Source organism: Brienomyrus brachyistius, chromosome 8 (assembly GCF_023856365.1).
Source record: "Brienomyrus brachyistius isolate T26 chromosome 8, BBRACH_0.4, whole genome shotgun sequence".
NCBI lineage: Eukaryota > Metazoa > Chordata > Actinopteri > Osteoglossiformes > Mormyridae > Brienomyrus > Brienomyrus brachyistius.
Window position 1 is genome coordinate 14,271,097 of NC_064540.1, and position 27,604 is coordinate 14,298,700.

Consider the following 27,604-nt stretch of genomic DNA (forward strand, 5'->3'; position numbering starts at 1 on the left):
TGTGTGGCCCCCCCTGTGCCGCCCCTCATGTGTCCCGCCTCCCATGTGGGGTTCTCTCTGCGGCCCGGGACTACAGTGCCTGCTGATTTACTGTGCGAGTTTGTAGCTATAGCGAAAGCCCAGGCCGAGTTCCTCCCCGATTCTCGTAGCCTCGGCATCCGCTGTCACGGAGGAACACAGAAATCGTCCTGCGCTTTAGCCGTATTTTTCAGTCAGCCGTGCTTAAGGCTTGCTGCTGCTTTTATGTAATCATCTGGAATTTCTGAAGCATCCGGTTAGAGCTTAGTCAGTGCAGCCCACCCCCCGGTCCGTGCAGCCCCCCCCCCTGGTCTGTGCAGCCCACCCCCTGCTCAGTGCAGCCCACCCCCTGGTCCGTGCAGCCCTCCCCCTGGTCAGTGCAGCCCTCCCCCTGGTCAGTGCAGCCCTCCCCCTGGTCCATGCAGCCCTCCCCCTGGTCAGTGCAGCCCTCCCCCTGGTCAGTGCAGCCCACCCGCTGGTCAGTGCAGCCCATCCGCTGGTCAGTGCAGCCCTCCCCCTGCTCAGTGCAGCCCTCCCCCTGGTCAGTGCAGCCCCCCCCCTGCTCAGTGCAGTCCACCCTCTATGCTGCTCTTAGGCCTCGGCTGCGTTACTTAGTTAATTACAGCAAATTGACCTTTTGCTTAAATCAAATGCTTCATTAAAATAACGTTAAATGGAATGCGTCAAATTAAGACTCTCTTTAACTCTTTGGTCATGTTACACTAAATTGTTAGAAGTAATTGTAATAACGAAACCTGACTCAGTGCTTATAAATATGTTCAGTTTTGCACCTTAAAATGAATAATGCTTTGCTCATTATCCAAACGAATCAGTGGATTCTCAGTCGTTCAAGCTGAAAATATAGCAAAGGAAAAAAATCTAATGTCAAACTTGAATACAAAATTACTGTTTTAATTTAATTTATATTTTCAATTTGTGTTTGATTTTTTTGTTCAATAAATTTCACAAGTAATGAAATCATGAGATTTTTTTTTTTAGGTTTAACATAAATAAAAATGTATTAATTCCTGTGGTAATGTATTCCATAGAGTGATTTGAATTTTGTGATGCATTAAATTAATATCTTGATCACACGTAATTAATTAAGCGCTCAGCTGGACAGAAAACCAGCGTGTGCGATGGTTCACAAGGACAAGAAATTTAATTAATTCCGGAGTTATCTTTGCACTGTCTACCAGAGCCACTGACCACCCCCTGGAGGTCTGAGCAGGTGGGGGCCCCTTTGGCCGCTCCCTGGCCCCAGGTGTGTACAGCAGACATCCTGCTGGGCTGTGATGTTGTCGGCGTATGGGAACAGGCTGCCTGTAACAAGGCACCAGACACCGGCACGCGGCCCGGCCCTGCAGCTCTGATGCCCTTCACTACGGGAACCCGAGATTGAAGTCAGTACAAGGGTGCTCATCACTCACTATGCCCTACCTGTCAAAATAGCACCAGGAGGTGTGAAGGGACTGACGCGTGCCTCACTGCGGCAAGGAGGCCGGCTCTGGATTCTCGGTTCACAGGTGCGATTCACCCTACAGCATCAAGCTGCCCTTAATCGACACATTAATCGCTAACTGCTGCGTATGACTGAGTGACGATTTTAGTGCAAAAAAGCGGCTCGTGTGTAAGAGGAAGGTGACATAAAGGTGCCCTTTCATAACTTTAACTGTAAGGGATCACTGCAGATCCTTTAGGCATCTTTGCTAATGGACAGATCCTGATACACCAGCCTGGGAGACGATTATATTTATTATCATTATTAGCTGTTTAATAACTATGGGTAATCAGTGTTCCAGGTCACTCAAATTTTAATGCAGTGGCTGGCAGTCCCCAGCCGACTGTTACAGTCAGAGCCAGTGTGTCAGCGGTTCAGCGGGCAGTAAATGCTCCTTTAACGGCTCCGGCGTCGAGTAAAGCTGCTATGAATCTGTGAAGGGGGGGCAGAAGAAATGGCTGAAATGAACAGATTATGCGGTATGAGTCTGCGAGTCGCGACACGGCAACCGGAGTCGCGGATTGAGGGAATTAAGCGACACCTTGTTGCGGAAGCATGTTTGTCGTTTATAGGAGGAAGAGTGTGACTTTAAGGGCCCTGTGTTGATTCCAGTGATTTGAAAATCAGTTTCACAGGCTCAGCTCAGTGATTTATAACGGTGGCATCCAAAGGTTGGGGCTCGGAGTGGATGGGGCGGCCTTGTCAAGCATGCGGACCCTAAGCACTCGGAGTGAAGTGCGTAATCCCAGCGTACATTCAGCTCTCATTGTCATTCATGCTTGGATTAGCTGTTGTGCCACTTGATTCACATGTACAAGGATCTGAATCAATATTTAGCCAAGAAGAACAAACTAACCAGCAGTAAACGGAAGAAAGGTTTCTTATGGCTTACTGCAGGTATATATGTATGTGTGTGTGTGTGAGAGAGAGAGAGAGAGAGAGAGAGAGAGAGAGAGAGGGAGGGAGAGAGAGAGAGAGGGAGGGAGGGAGAGAGAGGACGAGGAGTACAATGTATTAATTTTGAGCTAAATATGGAGCCAGCCATTGTAGCGGTACATTTTGAGTTCACCTTTATGAATATTAATATTAACACTTATAATTGCATTGTGATACTGGATGTTGGCTAATTCGGTTAGCATTTCCCTACATCACCAGGCCTGTAACGGTGCAGAGAAGGAGCTGGTGTGCGTCACTGACTTTATATTTGAGGAGTGGTTGGTTTAAATGTTTACATCTTGCCACAACCCTCAGCTACATGAGCTACAAGGATGAATGGATAGATGGATAGATGAATAGATGTGGTTCCCATGAGCCTGTTGTGCTGTATTACACAGCGAGCATGTCGGAGGCAGGCAGCCCACTGGTTAAGTGCCCTTCTGCTGAACACCAACAGAGACTGCTGTGTCACGCTGGACTGGGAAGGGAAGACATTGGTAGGAAACTACTGGAAGGGCTGGCTTCAGATGCATCTGAGTTACTTATTGGAACAGGATTCCAGTTACTATCCCCAGCAGGCAGAAGCTGGTTACATCCATATATAAGGTGACCAGGGAAGCCGGACCTTTGTGGTCATCGCCTTGAACACCCAGCCACAGGGCCGTGCCCAGGAAAGGCAGCTACGCGTCTGCTGACACGGTGGATATTGCCAGCTTTTTGTGTCGCTCTGTGGAAACGTTTGCGGTGGTTTTTGTTGTCTAACCATGCGTGTTAGTAATTGGCGTAGTGGCTGTTTTGGTCAGGGCAAAAAACGTCTGCTTCCGACACGATTGTGTGCGAGTTCAATTTTTGGATGAGTACTTGCGTCATGTAGCTAAAACAGTTTTAAACTTTTGACTCACAAGTTTATTCGATAATTATGTCCTTTAGCTAATTATCTTTTGTATTAATGGGTTCCAATTATTTTTTTTGTTAACTTGGCATGTTTTGTTGTGCATAGTTTTATGTGCACTTTTATTCCAAACTTTTTATGTCTAACTATTCGCTTGACAGCTGTATCAAGTGAATTTTCTGAAGCTCTGCTGTAAAAAGCTTAACGGAAAGGAAAGGCGGACGAGTAATTTGTAATAAGCCATGCTAATATCTTATTTTCATAATTTTCATGACGGCCGTTTTTTTTTTTTTTAACGCTTCTATGGATGCACTCTTGCATTAGCTGACATGCTAGTGATCCATCAGTCACCCAAACTCTAACCTTTGTCATACCTGGGAAACAAAGAGATGCTCCACAAGCCACGGGTCCACAGGCCGGGTCGGGTTGCTCTGGCTGGGCCGCTAACTGCGCCAAGGAGGGGCACAGAAATGTCTTCCCACGAGTCCGATCCCGGCACAGCGGCAGGCATGCATGCTGCGCTGAAACTAGCTTAAGGGAGGCGGGGGTTATCTTCGCCATTTAGCCAAAGGGACGCGTTAGGCTAATGCAGAGCAAACCCTGTCTGTCGGCGCGTGGGGTGCTTAGCAGTGGAGCGCTGTGCTGGGAGAGGGCGCCGTGGGGGCCAGGCGCTGGGGGATTACCCGCTCTGTCAAGACTCCCACAGGCCAGCCGCTCCACAGGGGTGGGGCAGAGCAGAGAGGGAACTACCAAGACTTATTGGGAGGGGGAAAATTAGATTCTATCCCAAGCAGCTCGACTCATTTCAGGGGAAGCGAGCTGAGATTGCATCACTTAGCGGGAGGCCTGGTTTATAGATTTTCCCGTAAGCCGGCGAACAAGGGCGGGGCGTGTGTCCCAGTCGGACGGCGGGTGATGAGAGGCAGCCGGCCGCGGCGTTTGTTTATTTCATTTGGAGAGGTTACACAGGTGCGTCAAACTGCCGGGACTGACTGCAGGGAAAAGATTGTTCTCACCCCCCGGAAAATGTGTCAGCTGGCAAGTACCGTAAGTATTGGATTAAAAATAACGGTTATTTTTTTCCCAAGCACTTGACACACAATTTCAGCAAAATATGCATTTCCCTGGATTTGGTTTCTGTGTACCATGCAATAAAATGTGTGTGCTTTTTTTTTGTGGGGGGGGGTGACTTTGGTAGAAGAGTGAAATAAAAAATGAGGTGGGGGTCTAGCTAAATTATGTTCTGTGGCAATTTATGCCATCAGTCAAAGGTTTCCTCCAATCTGCCGAGACAACTAAACCTAGTGCGAAAGTGTCAGGACAAACCTTGTATTAACAGCTTCATCCTGGAGGCTCGGAGCTGTGATTTATCACGTCCCTCCATGTAACGGCCAGTGGTGCCTTTAGTGTGATCTGCTCGTCTTTTGACCTGCAGCTAAGCGCGGCTACTCCGGCCACCGGCGAGATGCGGCTCTTTGTGTCTAGCGGAGCTGAAACGACACGCCCACTTGGCGGGCCGGTGCTCCTGGACAGGAAGTCATTTCCGTGTCACTCCAGAGGAGGAGTCGCCATAGTGCCCTTCTCACGCCACCAGACCCTTCACCGTGACAGTGGCGTCCTTCGCTTGCCACTGATATGATCAGCTGTTGTAGGGCTTCTCACAGCTGTGTGATGTGATTGTTTTTCTGCTCATACCAATTGTCGGCGTTCCCTAACCTTAAGCGATACCGGCTTCGATTAGACTCACAGATTACTGTGTCTGAGTTTTTAATGACTTTGCCTGTCAGTGCTGTAAAATGGATGGTCTGCTCACCTCTGCGGTTCAGTCATTAATACAGCTGAATTCTTACAGTGGTAAGAGCCTTGTTTGAGTGCGGCTCCTACCAGTAAATAGCAGCTGTGTAATAGACTCCTTTCTCCTCTGCTGATGTGTATTTAGTTTGGTTTCTGGGTTCAGTTAGCTAGGCTTAAGCCTAGTTCTGTTTAGAATCATCATTACACACAGTAAAAGTCCCTCCTTCCCAGTCGTCTCTCACTCAGCGTATGACGCCAGGCTCTGTTCTCCTCCGCTTCTGCCCATGCTTACCTGGCCTGCTTTTCCTCTTGGAGCTCCTGGCATCTGCCATCACCTGAGTGGTTCACTCCAGTTGCCAGATGGATGAGTGGAAAGGCTTCCCCACCTATGGTCACCATCTGGCCACCTTCCTTGTATACCCCCCCCAGCTTGCCCCATCCCCTTCACGGTGCCCTTAACTCACAGTTAGTCAAAGAGTCATGCCTCCAGATTCCCACCCTTCCTGGGAGACCTGACCACAGCGTATACCATGTCCCCACTCGCAGAGGTTTCCGGATGCAGCTCGTATCTGTCAGTGGCGGCGTGAATGATGTAAGCTCGTTTTTATGGATGTCCGTCGCAGCGCAAGTGTTTTACAACATTAACGATCTAATTGTGGTAATTATAAAGTGGGCAGTGAAAATAGACGAGTGCGTGGAGGCTATCACTTGTATTATTTTTGTTCCACTTGAAGGTAAAATTTAGCTGAAAATTCTCACATCTGGTAAGATGAGTGATCTTCAGATGCAAATTCAGAGGCAAATAAGGGTAGATTGAAGAGGCTTGGCTGCTTCCAATCAGGCCACATTTGTTCTAATTCATTACGTTTAGCCAGCAGCTGGTTTTCCTTCCTCTTTAGTTTGTTTCCTCATTGTCCAAACCTGCACGATCCTTAATAGTTTGCTCAATTAATCTAATTGATTTTTAGAGGCGATTTGTAACCGCAGTCGATACCCGTGAGCGGACCGACCATTATGTAAATCAGGCTTTATTAGTTTGACTCAGTCTTGCTCTGTGATTGGACGGTGGTGTAAGGCTACCTTAGGCCGCTGCGGCCTCACAACAGCAGGCGCCTGCTTCGGATGCTTGGGATTCAGCTCTTACATGATAGGTACTTTGGCTGCGGTCTTAGAAACTGTTAAACTCATAGAGTGAAGGATTATGGGACAGTGTTTGGCTTATTATGGGGAAAGCTCTGCTTATATAAATGGACTTAAAGCAGGCTTTGCTTTTTGGATTTCTACATGCGAGGATTTTTGATAATTCTGCGATGGCCAAGGCACACGCACATGCCGGAGAGGTACCACATGACTCTAATCACGCTGCTATGTCTGTTATCCTCATAATGGTCTCCATGACAGCTCTCACGGTCGGGTGGCGGGGGCAGGTGTGTGGCCACAGCTGACGGTAGATGGCAGATGGAGGTCATGTCGGGGGGGGGGAGGGGGTAGACCCTCCATTAATAAGATGACTAAAAGTCGGAAATAGGTTGGTGCTTGCGGATGGTATACTCTCTCCGCGGATAGTGCGTTCACCGCGTGTCCCACATAAGCGCGTAGGTACGGATCCTGCCTCATGCTGTTTCATTTTCCTACCCAGGGTCTTTAATTTCAGGCCTAATGTGAAAGCCCTGGGTGGGTTCCTGGGAGGGGGGGGGCTCTATCTGTCCGCGGTCTGCATTCCCTCGCGGGCTCCTGCTTCACCCGCGGAGGACCTGCGGGTGTCTGCATATCCCAGGGGTGCCTGAAGTGTTGTGTTCCCACACAGATCAGGTACGCTGCGGTTTTATTATCTGCCGAGTGGCGTAGTTGGTGTTAAAATAATTGGGAATGTGTGCAAGGCGTCAAGGCGACGCACTCTTCAGAAACCTCGAGATGATAATGACTTTTCTCATATTTTACTCCGACTCTGCTTTGCCGTTGGCAGTATTACGCTGCTATAACTAAATTGCTTTAAACATTATATTTTTGTTTTTAAAGCTCTCAGCCCAGGCAGCCTTAATGCTGTTTTCACTCTTTGAGATAATGGGGCTTATTGGAAGGAGGCCGTGCCCAAGGTTGGAGATGTAGAAGAGCAAAACGGTGAGCTTGCTAATGACCTGCACCGAATGAATGCAGCTTTGGGGGTGTCAGACATCTGCATATTAGCAGTGTTTGAAAGCTGGGGCGGGAGTGGAACGCACCCTGGTCTATCACCAGTCTCCTATTTTGAGATGTTCACTGTAACCTTTGACGATTGTTGCCGTGGGTGAGAAGTCACTTGCTGCTGTTTGTGTTGTAACTTGATCTAGATGACGTGCCCTGTGTCCGGCCTTTTCACGACTGGCTCAGTAAATACAGTCATCTTTAATTGGAATATTAAACCAAATGCCATTCATTTGCAGGGACTTTCATTGATCGTTTCTGTCATGCTTTTAGGAAACCTTTCACGACAGCATTAGCCATCTGATCTATCAACAGTCCTACAGGGCCGATGAAACTTTTGTCACTGGTACAGGTTTTAAAGAGAGAGAAATTCTGATGACTGTAAAAATGGGTCCATATAATTTCAGATGGTCAAAAGTTAAACCAAATAGTTTTACTTAAACAGTGCTGTCCTGGCTGACAGGATTGCCAGTTTGTCACACTTAAACAGTAGGATCTGATCTAAAATAATCTTAAATTATGTTAATAATAAATATAATAAAATTCTGCCTGTGGATCCCAATGCCCCAGTGCAGTGACGGGGACACTGGGACTAACAGGGAAGCCCATCCTGTGGTCTGTGTGGATCCCAATGGCTCAGTGTAGTGACAGGGACACTGTGCTGTAAAAATGGTGCCGTCCTTCTGATGAGACATAAAACCGAGGTCCTGACTCTCTGAGATCATAAAGGATCCCTGGGCATCCTTTGAAAGAGTAGGGGTGGTACCCTGATGTCCAGGCTAAAACTGCCCACCGTGGCCCTATCAAATATGTCCTCCTAATCACCCCCTATACCTAACTGGCGAATTCTCTCCTGTCCCTTCACTGCCTTAGCTACTGTGTGGTGAGCGTACTGGCGCAGAATGGCTGCCATCGCATCATCCAGGTGGGGGCAGCACAGTGGTGGTTGAAATGGCTCCCCATTGGTTCTGTGATGCACTGTGGGTGTCCTGAAAAGCGCTATATAAATGTAACATTGATTCATAACTAAACATGTACACTGGGTCACTGCTTCCCCTGGACAGACTTGTAACATTCATTACTAATCACAGACTAACAGTGCATAATGCAGGAATGGATTCCCCAATATTCCCTTAGCCGGAGAGCTCCCTTTCTCATCATAAAGGTTTAAAGAGTCACAATCAACGGTTTATCCAATAAATTTGGGAGACGTTAATAACGATTGTTTTTTATCCATCATGTGGTACGTCGGCCGAGCCCTTGTAGGGCCCCACTGTACGACCCTGTGCTCCATACTGTGTGTGGGCTGTAGAGTTAAGCACTTGTATGTTCTTTCTTAGCCCTGGTCATGGTAACTGACTCCAAAAATTTAAGAGTGTCACGTAAAGTAAACAATATGGTTACATTTTTCAGGAAAAACTCACTCATGTATGGTACCCAGCTGCGTAAGGGTGCCCCTTTCCTCGTGCTTGTGTTTGGTTCCCCCTTAGCAAGGCCACCTTGTCCAGTCAACGCGTAAAATATGTTTAGTTGTGTTACTCTGAGATATTCGTACAGTGGGTCCAGCTTGTCTCATGACAGCAAAAGGCAGAGTATAGCGACTGATCTGCTCTGAATCTGTTCCTGCTGCTGGCCTTTGGGTCTGGCTCTGTGCTCCGCCATCTGCGAGCCATTGTGTAACTGCTCTGGCCACCTGTAGAACAGATGTGGAACGTTCCACAATCCAGTGTGCAAATTTCTATTTCTTTATCTTCTCTATTTTCTATTTTTCCTCCCTCAAGTACTCTGCAATGTGTGTTAACGACATGGCATGACTAATCTCAAAATATGAGCTTTCTGTCACCTGAGGATCAAGGAGCAGACTCAGTCTGGTTTTCTCTTGACATGAAAAAAATCTGTAGAACATTTGTTAAGTTTGATTTGCTGATGAAACTGACACCTTTGCTTGCTGCATGGTTTCAGCTAAGCTGGTTTCCCGGAGGGGGGGGGAGGGGTCTGCCTTCTATATGAGCTTAGTCACAGAAACATTTATAATCCTCAGCAGCCCTTTGTTCATGAACTTGTGGCACGAGAGCCACCATAACAGGCGCGTTGCCAAAATACAAAAGCACAGATAACTGCAACCGATTTACAGGCCCAAGAGTTTTTCCAGGATTTTCACGTGTTTTGTTAATTAGAGTATTGTAGTAAAGTAGGGTATAGAGGAGAGGTGGGGGCGTGAGGACTCTTCAACCAATCAGTCCTCTAATTAGTAATCTAATTAGGGAGTTGCAGCAAAAACCCACATACACAGCAGCCCTTTCCGGATAAGATTGCCAACCCCTGGTATAGAGTATTGTAGTCCTGCCCAAATGTTATAACCAGAGTATTTTAATAACCTGTTACACTAAGCCCCCTGGGTAACTGCGGGCAGACCTCCTCATAACTGCTTACAGCAGTAGTGTGGGTACATGAGGAGCAGCTCTCCACTTCCTCGCTCCTGTCCCGATGTGATCTCCTCCTCGGGGAGCATGTGGCCTGTTTGCCTGGATGTGGCAGCACCACCTGTCCGCTTCACTCCAGCAAGAGAGCAGCTCTTTAGCTAATTGCGACAATGAGCTCCCTGTTGGCCTCTGGTGCCGCTAGACCCTCAGCAGGGTGCCCAGTTAGCCACTGGTGCTTTGGGTAGGCGCCTCACTCGGTCTGGGAGAAACGGGCCCAGTAACCAGAGGTGGTCTGGATTGCCGTGATGAGCTGGTGGCCCAGTTTACCGGTGGGATTCTGTCTGCTTCTGATCTTCCTGCCTGTCTCTTTAAGGAAGGAAATCCATACTGCATTTGTCGAGCTTTAATTGTGCCTATTTCTGTGTTCTTTTCTCTAGTATGGGCTTCATTATGCCACCTTCATTAAATGATCGCTGTGTTCAAATAATGGCAATAATTGCGAGCTTCAGAATGTGAAAGGCAGCGTTTTGCTTTTCCTCCAGCAAGGCACTGTCGCCGTGAAACAAGGTGAAATAAATTAACTGGATCCCCACTTGGCAAGATTAAACTGAGAATGGCTTAAATGTGATGACTAGAACTGTTTATTGATTTTTAAATGTTTTTATGTTGAGTAGCAACACTGAGGTTAAATATACAATTGACCTTGAAATAATTTTCCAGCTGTTTATTGATTCCATCTAAAATTTAACTTTCAGATGCTGTCGTCTCCATTATAAAGCAATAAGCCAGGTCTATAAACTGAGGCTGCGTTAAATGTGCCGATTGGTTGGCGGTTTATTGGAATGCACCATTAGACTGTCACATGGGGTGGAGCATCATCATGTTCATGTTCAGCCGTGGGGGTGAGCCGCTCCTCATCAGGTACAGTAAATTCATCATCTCGTTTTATCACCTCCCTAATAGCTTTCTCAAGGATGGGTATATACTATAGCGTGAAACAGAGCTGACTGTCGATCTGTTTAAATATAAATGAGATGTCACTGTCTCAGAGAGGGAGAAGCGAAGAAGGCATCATGTGCTACTCCAACAAATCATGAAAAAAGTTGTATAAATATTAAATGCGTGCGTCGTGGTGTGTTCCTGGTTTCTCGTATAATTATCATGAAAATGACTGATATATGTTCATGTGTTTTTTTTCGTGCCCTCCCTCTGTAATATTTAGATGGCCTGTTTAATCTTTTTCTTTCTGCCGCCTGCAATAACATGGAAAGATCTTCTGACAGGAAGAATAGCACTGCTTCAGACGGCAGAGCGACACGAACATTCTGAGAAAGAGGGAGGAGCAGATGTGTGCAGGGAGAGAAGGGGAGAGATTAGGGAAGACCCATAACTCACTGAGCGCCACGCTCACTAGTCATTTATTATCATTATAATTCAATATGATTTCCTTTATAATGATTGTAATAATTGCTGGCCCAGCCGGCTGGCCACCCTTGGGCCTCTTATCCTGTCACTCTGCCCTCCCGGCGACAATATGGCCGACTAGGGACCTGCTGCTGGCGGGCTGGCAGGGTGTAGCGCGCGGGCCGTACGGGGTGAGGGGTGACCGATGACAGCAGTGTGGGCTTTCAGGCCGTACCCTCATGCGATCGATCTCACTTGATGACCTTGTGCGCGTAGCTATAGTGTAACTCCTATGATTCAGGCTGCTTTGATCACCCGTCTCCGGGGCAAAGTGACAGGGCCGATTGTAAACAGATGACACACTGTCTTCCCTCTGATCAAAGGGGGGAGGATTTCTCCTGTCTTTCGTCCTACGTGCAGTTGACACCCCCCTCGCCCGGAGGAGCTCTTGTGTCTGCTCCTGTGATTTTTCGTGTGATTTGTCTGATGTCGATACCTTGTCTGGTTGGGACAAAAATTGCACCAGTATTACTGATTTTGGGACCAAGTTTCATGGAAACAGACTGAGAAACAGCTTTATTCAGTGTGAAATGTTACATTATGAATTTCCTATCCTGTACATATGTCGCTATTTGCACTTCATTTTATATTCTGCCTCATTTTATATTCCGGCTGATAATTCCGTCCAAATGTGCCAGGTCGACAGCCCATTGTTGCAATTCTAATATGCCCCGTCAAATACAGTAAAAAAGTGTGTACAGTAAAACTCTGCTGGCCTTTTTGATGCAATACTGAGAATATCACAGGTCAGGGAGCTGATTTTAATGACGTTTTCTTATGTAATATATGTAACATGATAAATCTCTAATACGGTGCAGGCTGCCCACACTCTAACGCTCTCAGAGTCACACCCCCACGTCCTGTCACCCACAAGAAAATAATAATTAGGTTTAGATGTCCCTTGAGAAATATATTTTTAAGGTTTTTTTTTTAAAAAAAAATTCCATCCTGTGCTAAAAATACATTGCGGCAGGTCCGCTCATTTATTAGCTGCGTTCAGTTTATCATTCCATGGCGCCAACAGAAATTTCTTTGAGCCGTTAATGCGCGGTGTTTTACCTAGAAACGTCAAAATGAGGGGGATATTTATTTTGCTGTGTTGGACCTAAATGGCTGACTGTAGACCATGCTGTCCCACCCTGTCCCCCCCTCCTCTCGCACTCGAGCTTCCGGGGGGGGGGGGGGTTACTGGACCTGTTTCTCTCACAGCCCTAATTACATATTTGGGACGCTGGGGCAGGGGGAAGGGGCACAGCGATGGGCTTCGGCTCGGTCAGGCTCACAGGGCTGAATCTGGAAATCCCACCCAGATCTGGGGGACAAGCCCCTCTAGAAAATAATTTCTGTATTTACATTTACAAATCCCACATAACATGTTGTCAGACATGAAGACTGATGAGGTGTGTATGTCGGAGGACCTCTGGCATTCCCGAATACGATTTAAAAGCAGCTTGACTATACTAGGTTGTTAGGCAATTAAAACTGTCTGTGTTTGCTTGTGTGATATTTACACCTATTAGGGTTGTTTCTTAATTCATCCTCTTCAATGAGGCTTGTCCCTGAAAATAATAAAGCTGACTGGGAAAACTGGTAGGTAACCATTATCCTCCACTATTAGATCAATAAGCCAAGTCAAGTGGGCTTTGTCGTACCATCCATATACAGACATACAGTGGTAGGAAACAGCCCCCCAGGACCAGCGAATGGCAACAACAGCAATAATAATAATAATAATTAATAATAATAATAAGAAGAATAATAATAAAAGTAGAAGCAGCTTTTTTCCAAGACTACGGTGCAGCATTCAGCAGCCGTGACAGAGGGAGGATATATAGGTAAAATAATTAAAGGGCAATTTATATACGTAACGCCAGGGTTTATATACGTAACGCCAGGGTTTATATACGTAACGTCAGGGTTTATATACGTAACGTCAGGGTTTATATACGTAACGCCAGGGTTTATGTATGTGTGTGATGTGCATGTATGTGAACAAGGAGGAAGACGGCAGCAGCTGCCGAGGTGGAATACATTTAGCGGCTAAGTATGTGCCTCTTCTCACTAAAGAATTCCGGAAGCATGCGATGACGCAGAGCAGCGCGATGGCTGGGCGGCTGCGCCGTTCTGCACACCAAGCCCCGGGACGAGTGTCCTACAGGCTGCGTTTTTTTATTTGTCGAATACAATTGAACTGAATTGAAATACGACGACGTTCACCGTTATTTTGTCCCATTTTCTACCCGTCTTTTTTTTTTTTAACGATCGCAGGCCAAGGCATCTGATAATGGATCAAAGCCGGGTGACAGAGAAGCCGGCGTTTTTCCGCCCTGCGGCCCACGGGCAGCCTATGACGTGCCCGGGCTCAGCCTCGGTGCCACCTCCCTGACAGTCTGCTTCAGAAAAAAACGAAACAACAACAAAACACTCTTTGCGCTGCTGAATTATTAATGGTGGCGGCGGGCAAATAACAGGACTGTGTAAATGAGACGTCTGGGCCTTGAAAGTGTGATGGAGCTCTGGCCATTAGCGCGGCTCGCTGTTTATCCTACAGCCACGGGCCGTAATCTGAGAGGACTCTGTGATGCTGCGTCTCTCATGTCGCTTTTCCTGACAGGCCAATGACGGTCACGTTTCTGCCAGCGTCGCCCGCGGAGGGACGCGACTCTCTTCCGCTGTTCGGCGAGGAAACAGAGATTTACGGGAGGTTATATTTAGCTTTGACACTTTGAAAGATTATGAGGCAATCCTGTGAAAATAAATACAGCGAGCGAGCCTCTGCATTTCGGGGCTTTCGGGCGCGTATGAACATGGCCTAGTAATCTACTCGGGCCGAATCCTGCTTTCTGTGCAAGATGAATCTGTGACTGTCTCTCTCAGCGCAGAATCAGTTGTGTGTGTGTGGGTCAGATATACATTACATTGTGGGGACATTCGGCATATTTTTATGGTGTGGGGACCATTTTTTTTCGGTCCCCACATGGGGAAATTGAATTTTAGAAAAATCTGTGCCTGCAATCAAAAAACTAAAAACGGCAAAAGACTTGTCCTTTGTTCGGTTACTTATGGTTAAGGTTAGAGCTGGTTAGGGGTTAAGATTGTCATTGTTGGGATATTATGGTTTTGCCCATAGAAATGAATGGAGTGTCCCCACAAAGATATGAGTACAGGTCTGTGTGTGTGTGTGTGTGTGTGTGTGTGTGTATGTATGTGTACATTTATTTCTTGACTTTACCAAGAAGGGTTTGGGTTATTTTGACTCATTCTTTTCAGTTTGTATTTTCTTTAAGTGGGAAAAAGACACAATTCAGCTAGACAGCCCTGTTCAGGATGGGGAGCGTGTGGCTGCTTGCTGGAAGCTAACCCCATCCCGGCTCTCAGTGCTATCAGTTTTGTTTTGTTTAAAAGCTTTGCTGCCACCAGATGGATACCTGCCATGAAGCAGTGGGCCACTTATTAGCCATTGGCAGGTGGCTCGGGTTTGTTGATTGGAGACTTGTTCCTTGCACAAGCAGGAATCAGACGATGCACCTCTCTCCTCTCTCCTACCCAAACACCATTCTTGCACTGGGTTTAGCTGAAAGCTGATAGGCCCCCGACATGCCCCTCCCCTGTTATTCACAGATTCAAAACATATCATTGTTTAATGATGAGGTTGCATGAATGTCCCCTCTTATGCCCCGCACCTTAACAAATTGTAGAATCGCCCCTGCCACCATCAACATATTATATCCATCTGGCAAATTCCTGCACAACTTGCAGTTTCAGTATCTTAGTCTCATCAGGAGGTATAAATTGCTTACATTTCCCTTTGATGCCTCGGATTACTTTCTGTTAGCATGAGCTCTGTCTTTATGTTTAAGCCAAGAACCAGGAAGGCTGGATCCATGCAGACGAGCTGTGGCTTCAGCATAGACGCCATCTCTGCCACCTAATTATTTTAATTATACTTCTTTTGGTTACATTATTTATTTATTTCTGCAGTGGGGCATTGCCCCTTGTTGTGGAGGAGCTTCGATCCTTGACGTGTGGGGTCTGGGGGCCCCGCCCATGACAGCATGGTTGGCGGAGCTCCTTGTGATGTGCAAACTCTTGAATCCAGGTGAAAACACCCATTCCACATACCCTTATCAGCAAACGACGGCACGCTGAGTAATGTAAGTACTCAACAAAAAAAGGCCGAATATAAGAGATGGGGCAGCTGGAGACCTCCCAGGCCTACGTTACAGGGCAATAAAAATGATTTCTTCCTTGTCCCAGTATAACACAAGCTATTTGCTGAAACACACTTGTGTAAAGCTGAACCCAGTGTAGACATTTGAAGCATGTTCACCCTTGGCGCTTTACCTGTGACTGCTTACAGGTTAAAGAAGCCGCGTACTGAGTGAGGTGGTTTAACGCCCTCCGGGATGCGTCGCCGGTGCTGTGAGATGAACGAAGCAAATGTTTTCTTAAATGTCTATGGAATTGCAATAATGGAGCGTTTCTCTGCGAAACCTAATAACAAACACACTTCGTGCCTCCGGTCTTAATTGTCGAAAAGGAGCGAGCCGACTTCAAGCGCGGCCTCCTAATTTATTCCTCGTGTAATGATGCAACTACCGGTAAGCGAGTCAGAATAGGAGGACGTGTTTGTATGAATATTTTCCATGGTTTGTCATCCACGATGCATGAATTATTCAGGGGAAAGAATGGCAAAAGTGAATAAATCCCCCTTTCTGAGGTTCATTTGTCACTTGGGTGGATGTACTTCCAGCACCTTGCTCTGGAGTCTGGTGGGCATGTTTACACATTACCGCGGCCTGTCCGCTGTGCGCAGCAGGGGACTGACGCATGCTCGAAAGGTGAATGGCCAATGTCAGGGGGCGGAGCCACTGGGTACTTTTACTGCTGGATGAGTTCCGCAATAACGGGTGTTTGACTTGGGCATCCCCGGAACCATATAGCTGATTCTGAGGTGGTTCTGGACGCCATCAGAGGAGACCACCTCTCATAGCAGGAAGGAATGGCAAGAAGCTATTTTCTTTGCGTGAGCCCTTCAGTGCAAATAGAGCATCCAGGACTCGAATGCCCCTGACTGGCCTTAGACCCAGTGGCGATTTGTAGGATTTTTTTTTTTTATGGTAGCAGGATATATGAAAGCTGTAATTCATGTAGAGAGGTAAACTTGATCATTGGCCAATGATATGTTTTGAATTAAGTGACAGAGGAGGGACACTCAAATGGCCAATTAGCTTTCTGCTGGACGCAGTGGTCCTGTGGCCCCGCCCCTGTATACACCCCAGCTAAGACCTCCCTCCTGTCTGTTGACTCTAGACTCCTGGCCACCCAGGTTTCTCCTACTTCTTGCTCTCTTTACTAAATTCAATTCTCGGTTTATTTTCCTTGCTTTTCCTGTTTCCTCTGTCTTAGCCTATGTATCCTTCCTTACTTTCATGTTCGTAATCAGATCACATCTTTTACCCGTCAGACTCTTCCCTGACCCTGCAAGTTCGGGTGTGTGTGTTTGCGGAGTGGGCGGGCCCCCTGCTCTACGTCCTCTGTAATGAAGCGGGCTTGAATGGGTAATGCAGTGGCTGATGGACTGGTGGCCTCCTTGGCTCACTCTGTCTCTCCGTCTCTCATTAACCTCGGGGGAGCATGATCAGACAGTGATGTCCAGCTTTTGTATGTTAATGAGCTCTAGGAAGTCAGCTGCTATTTTGGTTCCTGCCCTTCCTCTCCCCAAGCCCCCCCTCCATTCTTTCCTGTGAACTTTGGCTGATGTCCAGTATCCTTCCTCATGCTGTGAACTCAGGATGGTCTCGTGGTTCCTCCCCAGGCCACGTCCCCTCCCAAGGGCATATTCACCACCAATGCGATGCAATCTTAAAGGCCTGGAACGAGTGCACTGGATGATTGCCGGTGAGCACAGATTTGATACCGACTCCGAGGCCCTTGTCTACAGGAGTGCTGCATGGGAGCGCTGTGCAAAATCCACCTTGAGTGTGAATTAAGAAGGAATGCGGGAGGAGGGGGAGCAGCAGGGGGAGCAGATGGCCAGTGCCGGCGGTGGGGTCGGCCTGAGCTTCTGAGGCGTGAGCTAGGAGTTATTTTTACGGCCGCCCTGCCCTGCCCAAATCCTCCTGAAAGGGCAGCGATCATTACTTCCAATTATGCTATTATGTCTGATGGCTTCGCCATGGCATTTAGAGTTGGTGTTCTGGGAACCGTTGTCAGCCTTCGAGGCCTCTCCTAGATTCATAAAATTGTGCCTCTACCAGGCTTCTCAGCTCAGACACCATGCTGTAAACCCACGACCCCCTATCCCCTACGCTTCTCTGGATAGAGACGAGTGGGACCCTTCTTGGCTCAGGCGCTGTGCCGTAAACCTGAGACCCCCTACCCTTCTCTGGATAGAGACAAGTGGGACCCTTCTTGGCTCAGGCGCTGTGCCGTAAACCTGAGACCCCCTACCCTTCTCTGGATAGAGATGAGTGGGACCCTTCTTGGCTTGGGCGCTGTGCCGTAAACCTGAGACCCCCTACCCATCTCTGGATAGAGACGAGTGGGACTCCTCTTGGCTCAAGTGCCATGCCATAAACCCAAGACCCCCTATCCTTCTTTGAATAGAAATGAGTAGGATCCTTCTCAGCTCAGGTGCCATGAACTCTAGATCCCCTATCATTCTCTTGATATTGACTAGCAGGATCCTTCACGGCTTGGGCACTGTGCTGTAAAACCCAGACCCCCTATCCTCCTTTGGATAGGGATGAGTAGAATCCTTCTCGGTTCAGGTGCCATGCCGTGAACTCGATCCCCTATCCTTCTCTTGATATTTACTAGCAGGATCCTTCACGGCTTGGGCACTGTGCCGTAAACCCCAGACCTCCTATCCTTCTCCGGATATTGAAGAGCAGGATCCTTCTGAGGTCGGATGGCGTGCCTTTAACCCGAGACCCCTGCCCTTCTACCAGATACTGACAAGCAGGATTCCTCTGAGCTCAGACGGCATGTCATAAACCCAAGGACCCCTATTCTTCCTCAGATATTGATGAGTGGGATCCTTCTTGGCTTTGACACCATAGCTTGAACACTAGACCACCTATCCTTTTCTTGATAGCAAAAATCCGAGACCCTGTACCCTTCATCTGATAGAGATGAGTGGGATCTACAGTGACAGACTCCAATTAAGCGCTTTTCTTCCATGTGACATGACCACAACCCCATGTCTCATTTTCTGCCAGTCCTGTCTGGCCTTTGGTGCTCTGTCCGGAAAGTTTTTGGCCTACCTGTACCTACTCACAACTTAGCATGGTTGAGTCTGCCTTATCAAGAGCTGTACCTGCAGAATGACCAAAAGGCAAATGTGTGCTGTGCGCTTTTACATTTGGTCAAGTGGCATCTGCCTTGGTCCATTTCAGCAACACTGACATTCGAGTGCTGCTGTGATATACCCCACACCAGGTTCCATTCACCAGGTGGCAGGCCCTGATTTTTATGGATACGCATCCATCTGGTCCTCTGCCAGGACGTTGTATTGAATATCGGTTTTCATCCCAATGCCACCCCCCACCTCCCCGCAGCAAAATGTAAAACCTCCCCAACCCCAAGATTCAGTAGATTCCTTTCTCACCCAACAGACTAGATAGAAATAAATAAATGTAGCCTGGAGAGAGGTAAAGTGAACAAAAATGACGTGTGATGATCTGAAGAGCAAAGATGTGGAGTTCTAAACCCCTTTAGTGAGGTTGGGGGGGGGAGGGCATGGGGCTGAGGGTATTTGGTAAGAAGCCTGCCGGATGAAGCTGGATTTCTCAGCGCTGACGTGAGCTTGGCACATTGCAACACGAGAGTGACCTTGACAGAGGTGGGTTGGCTATTAATTAGCATCGAGCTGCCATGCACCGCGTTGTCTATAACCAATCGATGGGAGTGGGGGCGGGGTGCTCTGTTTCGTGTTTATCCTTGTTCTAAAACTGTAAAGCTAAACCCCTGTTTAGATTCTTACATTTGGCAAATAAATGGCCTGGTTTTGGGTTGCATCGCAATAGTTTCCCTGCATAGCTAATGGTGCGGCTCTCTCCTTGGCCAGCCAGATCCATCCTTTGGCTTGCTCCAATCGACCAACGCACAGTTTTGGCCTGGATGTCCGAAGGAAGAGACGCTGTCGTAATGCTTGTATCGTCAGTTGTCAAACTCAACAGCTGTTACTCTGACCGCTTAAGGGGGGGTTGAGACATCAAGGCCAAACGGATCAACTGAGCCGCAACACGGATGTCCTTCAACTGAAGGTATTGGCGGGAGATCTGACGAATGCTAATGCCTTTGCATGAGTGTGGACAGCCCTGAAAGCTTTCAGAGGGTGTGTGTGTGCCTGTGTGTGTCTGGGAAAAAAGGGAGGGAAAAAAAATCAGTTAAGTGAGTGGATGCAAAATTATACTTCCATTGAAGTCAATGTCCAACAATATCTCTAATGCTTTTGTGTGGTGGATGATGGATATTTGGTTTTGTTATGAGTGCATAGTCAGCCAAAATATGTCATTTCACCTTTTAGAATTTGCAAGCCTGTGATGTGACAATGATAATGTCCTTCACAGCAGTGTTATTGTGTTAGAGCGGGTTTAGCAAGGATGCTGAAATAAACGTTTTGTCGCTCAGTGTGTTTGTTTGAGCATAATTAATTTTTGGTTTTGCCTTGGTGAGGATGATCCCTTCCATTTTTAGTTGTCTCTTGTTATAATGTTTCTGAGCTGACATCAGGGAAGGAAGTCATGGGCCTTGGTCTGAGAGAATGTCGAACTTTATCCATATTTATATTAAATGAATTTGTTTCTTGGGAGTTTCTGAGCGCATGTGGCTGGAGCTGTATTAGATTTTCTTATCCCTTACAGCATTGTTTTTGCGGTGATGGTCAGAGCAAATGTCATCCCCAGATCTCTTCGTCATAAAACTGCATTGCTCTAATAAGAAAATTTAAATCAATTATGTCTGAATTCATTTAGCAGGGGCCGGCAGGAAGGCCCTCCATGTGAGAGCAGGGCCCCAGATTTGATCAGGGCGGACACTACTGGCATTGCATTTTCCGTTAAACAGACATTACATGGCAGAGGACATCCAGTGAAGTAATGTTTTTAGCGTTCGTGTCTCTGCAGTTTCATATGTATGCGTGGCTGAAGATGCACATATTCTACATGATGCACGTGGTCACTAGAACGTAAGATTGAAAGGTCAACAGTTCATATTCCTGGAACACTGATTGCTGTACTAGCAGCTTAATCGGTCTAGTGAGCAAACCAATTAGTAAAAATTCTCTGTAGAAACTGGGGGAACGCAAGCTATTCAATGATATTAGGTAACTCTGTTAAATGCTAGCATCAAAGAGAAGTAGTTTTGGGAGGGTTTCCAGACACGGACTGGACGCCTGCCCTCTCTCCTCTTTGGCATGGGGTGGGGGGTCCTCCATACTGCCACACCCAGGCGAGGGGGTGGGAGGTGGTGAATGCTTAATGAGGGCTACACTGTGTCAAACTCATTTTTGTTTTTAACCCACATCCAGTAAAGGTCAGCGTTGCTCTTAATGGGAATCTATATAAAGCTTAGTGAGAAACCGTGTGTCATTTCATCTCAGAAACCCCCTAAACAGCACCGTCCTATACCTTCCTACCTCAATGTGCTAAAATTGACTCTTGACTGCTTGAATGCAGTTTTATCGAGACCCGATGCTGGTGCTGGTGCTGGCGCTGAACGGCCTCTCACCCCCTTCCAAGCCCCTCGCGGGCCCTCGGTCGCCCTTCCCCCCACACTGATCTAGTCGAGCCGTTACCAGGCAGCAAGCTGCCCATCATGGTGCGTCGACAACTGTCGCTAAGAGAACCCACTGGGTTGGAACAGGGTCCTGCCCCACTGAGACTTGGTTCTGCACAGCTATTGTACACGGTTCTGGAAAGGGCCCAGCCCCCTCCTGCTGTTACTGTTTAAACAATTAATATTCCACCAGGTTGGCTGCGGATGACTGCAGAAGCCCAGGCTGACCCCAGAACTGGCCAAAATTTAAGCAGCGGGCCTGGCCACCATTTTAATGCGTGCTGGGGAACCTGACTCCGGAGTCAATCGCTGTCTGTGGAAAATGAGTGAGGCAAGCATAGCCTAACCAGAGAGTCAATTTTAATATGCCTTTCCATGCGTAGAAGCAGAGCATTGTGGGCCCTCTTGACTGAGAGGCAGATCCTCCGAGCTGGTGGAATGAGGCAGGGATGCATTGACGGGGAATCGTATAATTACATTTTCTGTTCAAAGAATATTGGGAATCAATAATGTAATTCATAGGAAAGCCATATAGTGTCCCTTTATTGACATTTGTGGTTGTGTTCAAGCTCACATCCAATAGAATTAAAGCATAAAAATCAGCTTGCCCTTGGAAAAAAAATCGTTCATATCAAGCTTTGGCTACCCACAATTCCTGTCGAGGAAACTTCTTCATCATAATATGTTTCAGATGACATTTTGTTTTGTTAGCTAAGTGGTCCCGTTGATGCCGTGCTTCTGGCAGTTTTAAACACCCACTGAACCAACGCACGTGGCTTACCGGCTGTTCTTGGTGAGTCCGCTAACCTGAGACTCATGTTGGGGAGGTGCGCAGCTAAAATGTAAAATGACAGTAACTCTGGGTGTAACTCAGATCAGTAACTCAGACTTTAATTGGCCAAAGTGGAAATAAATGTCACGGCGACGAAAATGCGACCAGGGGCATTAGGTGACTCTCGGGGTCATTGCTTAAGGAGTGCAGAGAGTTGCATTCACATGTGCCGTGTGTGTGTGTGTGTGTGTGTGTGTGTGTCTCAGCAGCTCTGACGGAGGGTCAGCCGGCATCTTCGCCATGGAGACAGCAGGAAGGCGCCAGTAGGACGAGGCACGGCAGAGCAGCAGTGGAGTCCTACTGGGCTTACTCAGGTGAGTTTTTGTCTGAGTGTCAAATTAGGGTTTGGCCCCCCGGCCTGTCCCCCCCCCAACCACCTCCTGCCTGTCGCTCGGTCTCGCTCCGGTCCTCCATCCCACTCTCTGGAGCCCCCATCCCTGGGGGCTTCAGGGGGGCTTCCACGTTATGGATGTTTCTCCGAAGAAGAAGTGACTCCCGTTGTCCCTCGGAGCGATATTCGCCAAAGAGGAGCATTAATCTTTCAGCATGCTCCAGAGCCCAAGGCACTAAATGATCTTTATTTTATTTATTTAAATATTTATTTTACACGTGTATGTCCCGACAGCATGCCAACAGCATGGCTCTGTGGGACCCTGACAGGCTGTAATGCCCCCCCGGTGTTGTCATATCGATGTAGTCATCTGCTGGGGGGGGGGGGCGGGTCCAGCTTTTGTTCCCATTCCTTGGGGTTTTGTCGTGACGCAAGGGAGCTGAGTTGAGGAAAAGGTGTGTGAGTAAGCCAGAGCTCTGTCGATCCACGCCACACCCCAGTCTGTAAATGGCTGTGGGGTGGGGAGGCATGGGCCGCTACGTGATCCGAGCACGGCCTAGTGTGGCTGTTCCGGAATTTTCTCCCATTTCCATGGGGGGCCGTGGCAACCCTCCTTTTATCTAATTGTTATTCCTGCAGCCCTGAGCTGTCAGACTGGGCTGGGATGAGCGCTTCTCGCTGGTGTGCGAGCCGCGGGTTGCCACACTTACTTAACACGTAACGGCACACGGCGGCAGCGGTGAAGCGGCTGTCAGCTTGCCGCTGCACCCTGCTCCTGTGCTGCCGTTAGACACACGAGTCCCTGTGGCCTGGGGTTCAGGGGAAGGTCATTTATAACATGCTCACAGTAGAAGGAGATTCAGTCAGTCAAACACAACAAAATCTGATTGGAGGACATTAATTAGGAGGTAACTTTGCGTCTGACAGGGTGGGTGAGGAAGCACCAAAGGATTTGTGTAATCTTTATATGACTAGCTGACGTTGTTTATAACCATTTTGGAGGGAGTGATGAAGACCAGCATGTTATGCACAGCTGTGGCATGTTATGAAAGTTTTTATTGGCCATGTTAATCCTGTTTTCGGTATAATTGTGGATATTGTGTAATGGAGGATGTGTGTATATTCAGGAGTGTCTCTGGTCCATTCCCCTTCCGTCTCACCTCATTTTTACATGCCGACGGTTTCAGAAATGTGAGCTTATGTGAAATCGCTGTATACGAAGGATTTGTGCTTTTAAGCAGAATAAACTTATTCTACGCTGGATAAAAGAACTACTTCGGTGGCCTGCTGGTCTCTCCGGAGGAAATACCCAGACGCCACCCCCCCACCCCCCCCCAACTCCCAAATCGGCGCACATAGGCCCCTTTGCAGCAGAAGATGGGAAGAAATTCGGTGGCTAGTTTTCATGCGTGGAAGTGTTTTGTTTTTCCCACAGAGAGCAGAAGCAGCAATTTGCCAGCACAGCCCTTGGATAATGTGAATCGACACTAAAAAGGCGACGTATTAAGCAACAAACAGACAAACAGTATCGCTGGAAAGACTCGTGCTGTTTGTCTCCGTCTGTCTTTATGTTCCCTCTTCTTCTGTCGGTCTTCCTCCGCACTTGTAGTGAAAGGCTTTAGGTAAATATCACACGACAGGGTCTGACAGCTGGGATGTCCCCCAGGCTCGTACATCGGGCTTTTTTTGGTGGGCAAAGGAGGGCTTTCCACAGATGTGGGGCCGACTGAGCACTTGGCTCCCAGATCGACGCTGGTGTGGGCCAGCCGAGCCGCATCAGATTAATCGGAAAGGGCACTGTGCCTGTGGCCAGGTTCTGCAGACACCCCCGCGTCACGGCCACTGAGCTCGCCTATTAATGCTAAGTATTCATCCTTGGGGGGGGGCGCTTCATTATTATCACAGGCGATCCCCACTCAGGGCCTCTCAGACACGGACCCCCCGCGGAGAGCTAACGTTGCTCCGTGCGTGTGCCGCACTCCGACATGGGACCGGGCTGCCCCTCCCTGCCACCATTCCCCCCTCCCCGTGTGATTCCCGGTGCCTTTTATCGTGTGAATCATTCATTTCTGCAGACACTGTATCAGGAGCAGCCAGACATGAGACATGAAATATTCACCGTTTACAAATTCGAGGCAAAAAAAGAAACGTTTACAAATACAAAAGCAAGTGCCCCGTATCTTACTTTCTTAGCACCTTTCAAACTGAAATATTTATATGGTGACTAACAAAACAGTGTTCCAGAATTTTCTGTGGTTATAACTTGTAGTTATTTTGTGGCATTTAAGTGAACTACATTCCTATTTCAGTTACAGTAAAAAACAACTGTTCGATTGTCCTTTGACTGTCTATCAAATGCATCTGAAGAGAACTTTGAAAAATAGGAGTTTGTACTGGCGTTACAGCATTGTGTTGATGAGGTGAAAACATTTGCCTTACGAGATCTGATGAATAACTTTTTTTGTAATCTTGAAGACTGTTCTCTATTCTTCATGAGTAGTGGAGATTTTTCTCTGTGCTGTACATATCCTCTCTGGAAATGCTTTAAAAACTGCAAAGTGTAACTCTTGTTCTTTGCTATCAGATGGGGCTATAGGCAATTTCACAGCTACTGTGGAGTTTTGCTTGAGAGCGCCCTGGCTTTTGATCAGGGCTCGAAAAATAGATGGAAATGGATGATATACAGCCTTTTCAGGAGCGTATTACTTTAGAAAATTAAGGGCAGTTATTTCTTCCTTTTTTATTCGGCAAAATCTGTGGTCCTGTGAAGCTCGTAATATCTGAGTGGGAAAAAAAAAACCTTTAAAAATCCCTTAAAGGCATACGGCGGTTTAAAGTATCTAAAATAGGTTTGAATTTATGGCTTTATACAAACTCAGCTTGCTCCGCTGCTGTGGTGGAGAGGAGTCATGTCAGAAATGGGTTTATGAAAAAGACTGGATAGATGTTGGTGCTGTCTTAGTTAATGTGCTTAATAGCCCCTGTGACATTTGGTGAATCCTAACTTTTGATGACTGTGTTACTGAGCGTGTTCCAATGAATATGAGCGAGTGAGCATGTATCTGTGGGTATGAATGTGTGAGTGTGAGCATGTGAGTGTGAGCATGTAAGTGAGTTTGTGTGGGTGAGTGAGTCTAAACATGTGAGTGAGTGTGTGTGGGTGAGTGTGAGCATGGGAGTAAGTGTGTGTGGGTGAGTAAGTATGAGCATGTGAGTGGGGGTGAGTATGAGCATGTAAGTGAGTGAGTGCGTGAGTGAGTGTGATCATGTGAGTGTGAGCATGTGAGTAAGTGTGTGTGGGTGAGTAAGTATGAGCATGTGAGTGGGGGTGAGTATGAGCATGTGAGTGAGTGTGTGAGTGAGTGTGATTATGTGAGTGTGAGCATGTGAGTAAGTGTGTGTGGGTGAGTAAGTATGAGCATGTGAGTGGGGGTGAGTATGAGCATGTAAGTGAGTGAGTGTGTGAGTGAGTGTGATCATGTGAGTGTGAGCGTGTGTGGGTGAGTATGATGGTATGTTATACATATGTCCCTGTGGGTTTAGTGTCTGGTGTTTGCTTTTGCATGTGCACTTTTGTATGTTTGTGGTCACAGAGATGTTCCAGCAAAGTTTCTGATCCCTGTCGGTGTCCTCTTCCTCCTTTACCCCATCAGCCTCCTCTTCCTCCTGAACCTTCTCGGCCTCCGCTTCCTCCTGAACCCTGTTGGCCTCCTCTTCCTCCATAATTCCTTCGGCCTCCTCTTTCTTGTGAACCATGTCAGCCTTCTCTTCCTCTTTAACACCATCAGCCTCCTCTTCCTCCTGAACCTTCTCGGCCTCCACTTCCTCCTGAACACCCTTCGGCCTCCTCTTGGCTCTTGTGACAGCTGAGCTGCCATGCGTGAGCCAGTCCTTGGTGAAGCACATCACGGATCGGAGTTCGCCATGCTGGATGTTTGTGAGACGTCGGTGAATCCCACGGTGTGGCCTGTATTGGAAGCCACAGTGTCATTTACCAGGGTTCTGTGTGTTTTCAAAAGATACTAGTATGCAAGGCTTGTCTTTGTGCGTCAACAAGCACATTTACTGTTTTAATTATATGAGCTGCATGCCCAAATTGGGTGTATTCTCATTGCGTATTGATGTGACATTTGATGTGACAGGTTTGGCTTTCCTTTTTAGTTGGTGTATTTGCATTGTAGCCACCATAGTAACCTGAAATGCAACAGTTTGCATTTCAACCAAAATGAATCCGATGATTATCAGAAGGAACAATTTTGTCTGAGATGCCAGTTGTGGGTTGCCATTCTTGAGTTCAAACACCTTCGCTGGAAATCAAAATATATACTTTTTTATATCTGCCAGTAGAGCCTGACAAGCACATTTTATTACAGATTAATACAGCCCAGTCATCACTGTAATAAAACAGTTATGTCCATCCTTTGTATTGCAGAATACTTTTGTCGTTTAAAATATAGTGAATTACTGAAAATACCCAGTAAGGGACTTTTGGACCAGAACTGTGGTTTCAAGTGAGCAGTAATGTACATGCTCATTTTCAGCCCTGCGGTGGCAAAGGCCTCTGACTGGTCGCTTGGCCACTAGGCCTTGTGTGGGCATTCGAAGGATCCTGTCATAAATCAGAGCGCTTGTTAGAAAGTGAGAGATGCATCCATGGGAGTAAATAAAGGAGGGAAATGGAAATCACAGTGTCCTGGAGCTTAGTGGATAATAACAGGAGACAGGAAGCAGCGAGTAGTCATTAGAGGCACAGTGTCACAGTGGGCCTGCGTTCATAGTGGGGTGCCACAGGGTTCAATTTTAGGACCACTATTGTTCTTAATTTACATGAATGATATTGACACCAATACATTCAGTAAACTGGTTAAATTTGCGGACGATGCCAAGGTGGGTGATGTCGCAGATACTGATCTAGCAGCACAGAGACTACAATGGGATCTTGATTAATTAGCGATTGCGGTGATACCTGCAGATGAAATTTGTAATTAGAAAAATGTAAAGTAATCCATGCAGGGAGCAGAAATATAAAATACAAATATTTTATGGGTTCCACTGAAATAAAGGTAGCTGATTATGAGAAAGACCTCGGTGTGAATGTTGATGCTTCCATGTCCCACTCTTACCAGTGTGGGGAAGCAATAGAAAAGGCCAATAGGATGTTGGGTTACATCTCTACGTGTGTGGAGTTTAAGTCAAGGGAGGTGATGCTACGATTATATAATTCCTTGGTAAGACCCCACCTAGCATATTGCGGTGGCTGGCAGTGTGGTAGAGACATCTATCTACATAGGGCTGGTCACGTTAAGGAGAGCCTGCCACGTTAAGATGATCCGTCCACATTAAGGAGAGCAGGCCTCGTTAAGGAGGGTTGGCCACATTAAGGTGACCCAGCCACGTTAAGGAGTGCCGGCCACGTTAACGAAAGCAGGCCACGTTAAGGACGGCC

General features: G+C 47.3%; 1 protein-coding gene across 4 annotated transcripts in view; it reads left to right on the forward strand.

Moving 5' to 3' along the window:
- The window catches only part of LOC125747311 (receptor-type tyrosine-protein phosphatase gamma-like), a 182,011-nt gene that overhangs the window by 18,777 nt on the left and 135,630 nt on the right, over nucleotides 1-27,604 (forward strand). For 2 of the 4 annotated variants that reach the window (XM_049022388.1, XM_049022385.1), the window contains exon 2: nucleotides 22,034-22,141. In XM_049022388.1, the coding sequence (XP_048878345.1) occupies nucleotides 22,034-22,141 (108 nt within the window). The remainder of the gene's footprint in view (nucleotides 1-22,033; nucleotides 22,142-27,604) is intronic. The other 2 variants (XM_049022389.1, XM_049022386.1) reach the window with 1 other exon arrangement.